The sequence below is a fragment of the Dendronephthya gigantea genome, unplaced genomic scaffold (assembly GCF_004324835.1).
Source record: "Dendronephthya gigantea isolate DGI-Jeju-01 unplaced genomic scaffold, DenGig_1.0 000018F, whole genome shotgun sequence".
Classification (NCBI taxonomy): Eukaryota; Metazoa; Cnidaria; class Anthozoa; order Malacalcyonacea; family Nephtheidae; genus Dendronephthya; species Dendronephthya gigantea.
The window spans coordinates 1,969,884-1,980,464 of record NW_021163028.1 but is presented as its reverse complement, the minus strand read 5'-3'; the positions used below and the strand labels follow the sequence as shown (position 1 = coordinate 1,980,464).

Genomic DNA, 10,581 nt, shown 5'->3' with positions numbered 1-10,581 from the left:
ATTTCTTTTTTTTGAAAATGGAAAACAAATTTATGTTAATAAATACTTGACTAATGTATTTAGTTATCTCATACTCTACTGCACGCAGGCTAATGCGTAACTTTCTGAACACTTTTTCCCGAAAAGGCATGAGATTAAAACTAAACATAATTGCAGGTTTGGTGAGTCTGTGATTAACGCACCTCGAGAGGCGGGAAACTTCCAGACTCCCTCGGTGCGTTAAATTGAGAGCTCTATTTTGACGCTTTTTCTTTAACCGCGAGCCACGGTTTGAGGTTCAAATTTTGCCGTTTGACCTTTGCGGTTCACGTTTTCAACCGCTGAAGGTGTATTTTCACGTTGCTCATTTACCTCTGCGTTTTGTCATTGCAAAAGCGTCTCGTAATTCGTATCACAAATAAACACTCCTAGTAGACATCATATTGGCAATATTGGATATCCAAATTTTCTTTGTCGTCATTTTCTAGCCTGTTTAACTTTTAAATGAATGAGTTTACTGATTTTCTTTAAGAAGCGGCTACCACTACGCAATAACACGGTTGGCAATATGGCGGTTTACTATGGCATCATAATTCGATAGTCGCTTATTCAAATGGAGCCGGTTCTTTTCAATCCAGATGTAAATGACATTTGATTTTTTAAAAACATGAAGCATTAGAAAAAATAGAAGCAATTTAACAGCGAAACTCAGTGTTTAATGGATGCTAATCTTCAATAATTCAATCGTTCTAACCACTAAAACTCTCTAAAACGGGCTCACCTCCCTGCAAGTATGTTTATTATAATCTACCAACCAAGGTTTTAGCAGGAAAAATCCTTGGTAATAATCCATGCTCAGAATTTTTGAATATAATAACTCCTACCCAAATACTATAACCCTAATGGATTAGATTATACACAGTACATGTCGGACAGTCCTTCTTCAGGCTTATGTTACACCAGTCTGAAGCGTTGCCAGTAAGGATGACTAAGTAGAATCCCACAATTGAAATAAAGTTTTTCATTGAGCACTTTGTTAAACGTTTTTATCAGCGAATATAGGTTTTTTTTTAGGATTGACACTTTTGAAAGTCCAGGGTCGAATTAAAGCAATTTTGAATACCACATACAGTACCAGGCTGCACAGAGCAAACGTAGTGGAAAACATTGAAAGATGGACTCTTCGAACTAACCATGAGTACTAAATGCTTTATTAATTCCTCAATTGCAATTGAGTGAACTAAAAATAAAACATTGACTCATTGTTTTGCAAATTTACAAGGTTGCCATTGGCGACATGTGTTTGCTAATTTGAAATGCACTGAGGTTCTACAAGTAGAGTGTTTTTCAGCGAGCTTGCCAGCTAGGTCACGTGCTTCCAGCAGCGTTTTAATTGATTCATCAAAGCGACAAAGAGACGCAAGGCAAGCCCCACAATTCTTGACCAAGAACACAAACATCTCATCCGAAACAAGATTCAGTTCTTTCCGTAAACTTATCGCATTCTTGTAATACGTAAGTGCTTCTTCATTCCTATTCCAAATTAAATATAAGTCTCCTAATAATGTATAGAGCTTGCTTGTAAGTTTGTGCTGGCCCAAAAGCCCTTTGGCCAACGACAAAGCTGCGCTGTAATATAATTCCGCGCAGTTCATGTGTTCCTGGTATCCTTCTTCGTCTTTGTGGTCAGACGCTTTCTTAGCACGGCTCTTTTTCAGCTTTCCAAGGTTTATCAGCATATGCGCCTTGGCCACTTTCTCGATATTACTTGGTTCTTTGCTATCAGGTGAATGCAGAGGATGATCTTTTAGAAGATCAGAACAGCGTGCATTTATTGTTCTGCCGATGTCAGAGTCAGCTAAGAAATAGTTACAAAACATGTCTAAAGACTTCTCGTCTTTCAAAACGTCTTTATTCTCCTGAAATGCTGCCTTTATTCTTTTCTCTCTCTCGATGTATTCAGCAGATTTCCGCGCTGATTTACGACCCTCTTGTTCTGCTAGCAGACAATGGAATGTGATCTCAATCGCTGGTTGTTCCCGGCTTTCAGCTAGTTTAATACAAGACTCAAAGAAATTTCTTAAAACCGTTGGTGAGACAAAGTCCAAGCTGAAGTAGTAAAAAAGCTGGATGAAGACTTGTAAATCTCACTACTTGCCAACAGTTCGAGGATGTTTGGTTTCAACATGGTGGTCTGATCTTGGGTACAGATTTTTAACGTTTTCTCAACATTGTGAATGTTCCTTTTCAGCGATTCTCTGGCTTTAGTAAATCCGTTGTGTGAATAATAATCCATGGTTAACGAATGGCACATCGTTAGAAAATGTTTCACCATCAATCCCTGAGCTATTGCCTTTTCAAATTGAAAGTGGTCATGATCAGCCAAGAACCGTCTGACGAAGGGATGAATCACAAAGTTCGTATCATCAGTACCTTGTATTAAACCTCGACAAACTAGATTTTTCAAAAATTCGAGGGTTTCTAACTTAGTACTTCTTTCAATTACCTTTTTTGCATGAATTGTCTCAAAATTCCCATCAAACACCGAAAGACAAACCAACGCTTTCTTATCGTCATCACTTAACTTCTGAAACGAGAACTCGATGACTTTTTGAAGAACACACTGTTTGGAGTCGCTCGATGCTTCCATAGGATTCTCTCTTAACCACTGTACCAACTCTGAAGGATCATCGAGGTTAGGAATCAGTGTTCCTGCCACACACAGGGCGAGAGGAACAAAGCCACACAGGTTAGCCAATTCAGACAAACGTATATCTTCAATTTTTTCATCAGCGCAACACTTTCTCAAAAGTTCAATACTAGATTTGACATCCAACACTTGTAGTTGGTGGTTTACTACGGTTTGCCCAGGGATTTGGAATTCTGTTCTGGATGTTGTTAGGATCTGCAAATATTCGGGTGATTTTTTGCGCAGCGTAAGCAGTAACTCAATGAACTGAGGTTTCACATCGCTTCCAAGCAGCTGCTCGACGTTATCCATAACAAGAACAACTTTCTTTTCAATGCTTTTCAACCAAGACAATAACGATGATTCAGGGTCTTCTCCAGGAACAATGCCAACGTCATGACAGAGACGTACGATCACCTCAGAAACAGTTGAAGTATTTGACAGGAACGAATAAATGACGACAGTACTTTGGCTTATGTGATGAGAGACTTCAATGGCAACCGTGCTCTTGCCAAAACCTGGTTCAGCGACAATGGAGACAATTCCGCAGTTATTCTTCATCAAGGAAGTTTTTATTTGGTCGACTTCAGCGTCTCGGCCAAGAAATGTTTGTGGTTTTTTGGGTATACAGCTTTCTATTCGAGTCCTTACATGAACATCGACTTTATCTTTAAACGGCTCGATAATCTTTAGCACCACAGTATATTCCTCTGCCGATTTTATGATATTTTCCAACCTTTTTCTGTCCTGAAAGTGGAGAAACTTCTGCATCTTCATCGCCTCTTTGGCATGTATTGCAGCTTCTTGGCAATCAAGTTTAAAGTCTCTGTAAGTTCTAGCTAACTCGCAACACACCTGGGCTCTGCATGGAGTGTTTCTCTCAACGAGTTTCTCAGCTATAATAAGAGCTTCCTTTAGCGTTTCCACTGATTTTTCGTAGCGACCATTATACGCCAGGGACGCTCCGAGATTCTTGAGCAATATCACAAATTTCTCGTTAGAATCAAATTTCAGTTTCCTGTGCAGATTTATGGCATCAGTATAATGTGTCACTGCTCTGTCGTTCTTAAAACATAGGTCTCCTATAAGCTTATGGAGAGTGCAGGTTAATTGGTGATCTCCCAAAACCTCCTTGGCAAGAGATAAAGCTTGATTGTAACAAGATTCTGCAACGCTCCTGTATTTATTCTTCGTTTCATGATCTTCTTTCGGTGTTTTATCTGCTCGCATTTTGCTTAAATTTCCACGCTTCATGAGAATTTGAGCCCCGGACGATTTCTCCATAGAGCTCAGTTCTGTGTTTTCAGGCAACGGAGGGAGATCATCTTCCGTTAGACCGGAAAGTCGGCTATCTTGTGTTTTAATGTAATATCGGGCAAGTAAATGGTAGCAAAACATATATTGAGATCGATATTCTTTCAGCAGCGCTTTATTCTTAAAAAAAGGCTCCGTAACACTTTCAATTCTTGTGGTATATTCTGGAGATTCCCATGAAGACTTACGAGCTTCTTGATCTGCCATCAAAAATTGAAATATTACCATGATGACAGGTTGATTCCGACTTTGGGCAAATTCAATGCAAGATTCGAAGAAATTCTTGAAAATTCTACTTGGAAGAAGATCCCGACTGAAGTTGTAAAAGAACGTGCACGAAGACAGGTAGATGTCACTATTTGCCAAGGACTTGGTGATGTTCGGGTTTTGATTGCTGGCCCAATCTTGGCTGCAAATTTCTAACGTTTCCTTGACATTGTGGATGTCTTTTTTTAATAATTCTCTGGCGCCAGTGAATCCGTTATATGAATAACACTTTAAGGTCAATGAATGGCACATCTTCAGGAAATGACTCACCATAAATCCTTGAGCCACTGCCTTTTCATCATAAAACTGCACATTATCAGACAGGAACCGCCGGATGAGCGAATGGATCACAAATCGCTTATCACTGGTATTTTGTATTAAACTTCGACCAACAAGATCTTTCAAAAAATCGATGGTTTCCAAACCAATTCGACCAATTATCTTCTTTGCAGATTTCATTTGGAAATTTCCATCAAATACTGAAAGACAAAGCTTTTTTATCTTCACCATTCAACATCTGAAAAGAAAACTCAAAGGCTTGTTGAACAGGCTTCAACGTTTTCATGGGCTTCTTTCGTAACCATTTTGTTAACTTCATAGGGTCATTAAGATCTTGAATTCGTTTTCCTGCGAGACACAAAGCGAGAGGAAGGAAGCCACACAGTTTAGCCAACTCAGAAAAGTACGTGTCTTCAATTTCATCATTTTGGCAACACTCTTTTAAAAGTTCGACACTTGATTTTTCATCCAATTCTTTTATTTGATGGTTTACGGATTTTTGTCCAGGAATTAAAAATTCGGTTCTTGTCGTTGCTAGTATCTGCACACGTTGCTGTGAATTTTTGCGTAGAGTAAGCACTAATTCAATAAACTGGGATTTATCGCCGCTTTCCAGCAGCTGCTCGATGTTGTCCATGACAAGGACGACCTTCTGCTCAATATCCCTCAACCACGACATCAACGATGATTCAGGATCTTGTCCGGGGGTAACGCCGACGTCATGGCAGAGACATCGTGTCACATCGGATACAGCTGACATATTTTGCAAATATGAGAAAATTACGATAATATCATGGTTTGTGCTTAAATTATGGGAAACTTCTTTTGCAACGGTGCTCTTTCCAAAACCTGGTCCACCAACGATACACACAATTCCACAGCCATTATCTACCAAAGAAGATATTAATTCCTTTACAACAGCGTCGCGACCAATGAAAATTTCTGGTTTGTCAGGAATACAGCTCTTTAGTTGGCACGGTTGATTCGCTCCTTCAACGTTGTCCGTATCTTGTAATGATTTCATGAGATCTTGTAATGACCTATAGTCCTTCTCCAATTTTTTAATTTTTTCCTCTTGTTCCTTGATAACCTGTAAATTAGGACTTTCGTTATCGTTTAAACTCTTTAATTCTTCTTTCAAACTTTCCATCTCTCCTTTTTTCTGACTGTCGTCTCCACGTAACTCACGCAAATTCAGATTCTTCAACTCGTTTTCTGTGACTTTGGTTTGTCTGTTTTCTCTCAAAGCTTTGATATCCTCTATACAATTCTTGACTTCTTCACGACTGAAAACCATGTCGAGGTCGGCAACAAATTTATCAGCAATACAAAAAGCATCGTTAAGAGTGGATTCGTCTAGGTTTTGATTAGGTTCATGCGCCCAAGGGTTTCTAACCTTTGAACGAAGGTCCTCAACGAGGTTACGATCAACACGTTTGTCTGGGGCAAAGACCGCATCTTCCGTCCATGCAAGGACGTTCAGAAGAGATGATAAATCAGTGGATTCGGCGTCTTCAACGTTTTTTTTGTTGTCCCCAAGGCTGGGCATAAAGAACTTGGCAACCTCCCAAGGATCATTCGGCCACTTTGATGTGTCGCAGTTTTGGCGCCACATGCTTTTAAATTGCCCTTTATCGTTTCTCCGGTGGGATTTGGCAAGCTCGTCGTACCATTGCTTGCAAGAGGAACACAGGTCACGCGGTTTCTTTTTCTTTTCACAATCTCCAGGGTTTAAGCATTTGCCTGGCAAAGAACCACACAGCTTTGCATGCCATTTTTCTATGATATTGCTGGTGTATAATGCGACGGGTCCCTTAATCAATCGGATTATTTCTCCAACGGTTAGCCAGTTGTTGTGTTTTTTTGACGAATTCATTTGAATAAAATTCTTGAAAGAAAATAAAAAAATGTAGAAACTAAATTGTGAGAAAATCAGTAAACAAAGTCAAAGATAATAAAGGGTATCTTTTATCATTAATTTTATACTACATGCAAGTTTATTTTAGTTGAAAGAAATTCTTCATTATTCTTCGCAAATAAACAATATCTGTTTCCGCTCTGCATTCTTGAATTAAAACGGCGGCTCGTGACCACTATTGTTCTTATCACAAATTCAGTGTTATCTATTTGTGTTATATAATGAAATCGAAAAAATTCCGAAATTAAACAGTCAAATAGTTTCCCCAACACTTGGAAAAGTGTCAAAGTAGAAATTTTGCAGATATCAGGCGTGATCTATAAGATTGAAGAAATGCTATTGCATGGCTAGCTTAAGAGCTAAGACACATGCTAAAATGTGATTAGCTAACAAAATGAAGCAAGAGATTACTGATTAAATTCGTTAAAATTATCTGTGAGGTCATTCCGTGCGTCTGTGGTCTGTCCTCTTACAGATTATAGATATTATCTCGACCAATGAAATTTCTTGAATTCTTAACGTTATTATATAAATAATAATGATACATGACGTAGCACGAAATTGCATGAGTAGAGTAGTCAGCCTGATGATTTGTCCCGCTATGCTAATATTTTTGGTGTTCATTGACTGTGAAAAAAAGCAATTAAACAATATCCCAGACGAGGATGGAATTTGATGCAAAGATGTTCAACTAAATTAGCTGTAGCAACGTAATATAGGTCATCCGTTCAGGTTCGCTCCTTCATGAAAACAAGCTGATGAAGCCGACTGAATTTGTTGCTCCTTTTTAGCGAATCAACGGATTCGATACTAAGAAAAACTCTCTAAGGTTGTTTTTCTAGATAACATTATTAAAACATATTATTTTCCTATTTCGGCAAGTTATTTTAGGGAACAAATTTTGGGGGATTTGTAACAACCTTATTCATACGTGGACACATCAAATTTAATGTTCTCAAATTCATCCAAACTTCTCAGACTCATGCAGTTTACCTGATGATGACTATAATAGTTTAGTCAAAACGTGAAAATTGAATGTTTCAAAATGCTTATTATACGTAACCCTCGTTTATAACTATTCTTCAAAGTTCAGACTGTTAGAAACGACATAAAGAACCTGTCCTGATACGAATTATCAAGGGATGATTGTAGCGATTTACTCCTCCGTCATTTCAGTCACAGTTATGGAATATACATGGTTTAGAAACTACATAAGACTAAAAGTACAATAAAACTCATTGTCGGGGAACATTTATGCAAAAAATTGTTCCTTATTCGTCACGTGTCTATTGTATTTTGAACAAATAAACCAATAGTAAGATCTGAATTAACATGTTGTTCAAGTCACGGTTGAGGAGCTAAGCCAAGCCTTTGCTATTGGTTAGTTGGGCAAAAATACAATAGACATGTGAGGGATAAGGAACCATTTTTTGCATAAACCTGGACAATAAATAGTGTTGTATTGTACTTCCATCTAGTCTCCAAACCATGCATGTATATTCTAATAACTGTGGTCATTTGTAGAGCCCAGATCAAACACAGACCCATTCGAAAAAGAGCAAGAGGTTTGTTGTCTGTTACGGAAAAACGAGCGAGTTATCCTGGCTAGGCGAGGTAAAACGCGCACACAAGAAAGGCTTAACCTGGTTAGTCTTACATTATAATTTTATGCAGTTTTCATCTCGCATTTGTTTGCATTGTTCTTTATCAATAAAGAACTCTTGTTCTTTAAAAGTGAACGAAATAACCCATGTGTAATGGTCACGTGATTGATATTTATATATTTGTATATATATTAACATGGACAACCTTAATGATAACGATTGTATATGTATAAAAAGACTGCCACACGCTAGAGCTGGCCTTTTTATATATTTCATGAGATTGTATTTTGATCGTAGCGTGTAGTGGTACGATTTCGTGACGCGCAAACATGGGACAGAATAAACTTTTAAGTATTTTATAAGCGTTTTTTGCACGTACGTATTAGCCATTTCCCAATCGAGCAAGGTACTGGGTCTAGTCGCAAACCGCAAAGTATCTATCGACTGTTTGGCGGGACAATGATTTCAGACTCAAATTTCCTGTCCCTCCAAACAGTCCATAGATGCTTTGCGGTGCGCGACTAGACCCAGTACCCTGCTCGATTCGGAAATGACTAATACACGCACGTAAAAGTTTATTTATTTATTTTATATATTTATTTTATTTTTATTTTTTTATTTATTTATCATTTAAATGATTCTTATGAAATCAATGATTGAATAAATGCATATAGGGTTGGATTTTGTTTGATGATTTGGTGCCTTTTTTCGGGAATAAAATTAATCATACAACAACTCAGGGGCAGTTATCACGGCTAGGTGAGATGAAAACTGCATAAAATCATAATGACAGGTTAAGCCTTTGATGTGATGCGCTTTTGTGTAAGTACATCAACAGAATCCAACACTATCATTCTATTCCCTCGTTGATTTCATGAGGGCTGTTTTGCACTGTCGCGTTTTTTGTATACGTCTATACACACGTAAACGTTTAAAATCACTTAATTGATACTTGTGAAATCAACGATTGAATATTCTGTTCATGATTTGATGTGTTTATCCTAGCATAAAATTAAATTTGCAACAACATTTACAAGACGATTTTCATTAACGTGCGTGTACGTACGTGTGAAAAACGCGACAGTGGAATGCAGCCCTAAGTAGCATTTAAATGATTTTAAACTTCTACGTGCATATACGTACGTACAAAGCACGCGACAGTGAAAATCAGCCCTTAATTTACTTTCATGTGGTGCTAGTTATCGTGTTACAATAGGTATTTCTCAAATTCCCCGAATTCCTTATCTATACGTCTCACTGAATGTATATGTAGATTAACAAGACAAACTGCACGAATTCATGTAGTAGCAAATTGATTTTGTATTCAACGACATAAAACGTAGCGACCGGGTACAAAATATCCGAGGTATTGTTTATAAAGGAGGCTTACGCGCGATTTCGAGGCCAACGTAATAAAGCGCAGGAATCATTCATTCAAATCGACAAAATATGCTTTAAAATGACTCTACACAACACGAGTTTTTCAATATCGGCACGCCATCCATTATAGTCACATTTTGTACGTTGTTTATATTGCTAATACTGGTCATTAATTAATATACCAAATACTCACCAAATACGTCGTTTGCTTTTATGCGGAAGCCCAAAGACATCCCATATAACCGATTTTTTAATCCCTTAAAGAATTTGTTATTGATTGTAATTGTTGAAGATTGAATGAAAATCACATCTTCGAGTCCGAATTAATGCAAAGAATAAGGAGTTTTGTGATTTATAGCCATATAGGTTTCATACTAATTAGCCATTTCCCAATCCAGCAGGGTACTGGGTTTAGTCGGGAACCGCAAAGCATCTATGGCCTGTTTGGAGGGACAGGAAATATAAAATTGAAATCATTTGTCCCTCCAATCTGGCATGGTAGAAAACACTGGTAGCGGACTACGGATTAAGGACATGAGATTACAAACTACGGATTACGGACTACGGATTAAGGAGTACGGATTACGGACTATGGACACAAGTCTAAAAAAATGCGAAGATGTTGCCTTCTCAATAAAACATTTTGGCATTTTTTGCATATTTTTTCAGGCTTTAGGTAAATAAAAGATTTTAGCAAAATTTCAGCATAGGTCACCAGATAATTTGATAACATGGCGCTGTTTTATAAAATTAATGACGTTAGCAATAAGTAGGATCCTCGTTACGCGTAGTGACTATGTCACGCAGCTAGGAATTTTATGTTTTTTTGTGCGCTTTTATAGGCTTGCTTTCTCGGCAATGCAAACTGTTACGCAAATTATTGATTTGGAGCGGTTTATTTGGGACTTCCTCGAGATAACACATGATCGTTTTATGTATCAAACCACCTTTTAAACGATTTCAATTTCAAGAGTCTTTATTCATTACTCTATGAAAGGCTATACAGCAACATTCAAACATGCAGTCGCCCATAAATATTTGCATGTAAACGTGAACGAGAATAAACGCAACACAATGTTCATGTAAATAAAATAAAAAACGGCGGAAAGCACATTCAGCAAATTCCATATAGTTTTGCTATAATCCCATAT

At 37.7% G+C, this 10,581-nt stretch overlaps 2 protein-coding genes across 2 annotated transcripts; both read right to left on the bottom strand.

Annotated features, from left to right (window-relative positions):
- Positions 1-1,933: 1,933 nt before the first annotated feature.
- LOC114520817 lies at positions 1,934-4,189 on the bottom strand. The gene has a single exon (XM_028541150.1). It carries the CDS (start codon positions 4,187-4,189, stop codon positions 2,060-2,062), a length of 2,130 nt encoding a protein of 709 aa, XP_028396951.1. The 3' UTR covers positions 1,934-2,059.
- Positions 4,190-4,625: 436 nt separating this feature from the next.
- On the bottom strand, positions 4,626-9,739 carry LOC114520967. Its single transcript, XM_028541332.1, has 2 exons — positions 9,624-9,739; positions 4,626-6,416 (listed from the first exon to the last, which is right to left on the bottom strand). Exon 2 carries the CDS (start codon positions 6,402-6,404, stop codon positions 4,722-4,724), a length of 1,683 nt encoding a protein of 560 aa, XP_028397133.1. The 5' UTR covers positions 6,405-6,416; positions 9,624-9,739; the 3' UTR covers positions 4,626-4,721.
- Positions 9,740-10,581: the final 842 nt, after the last annotated feature.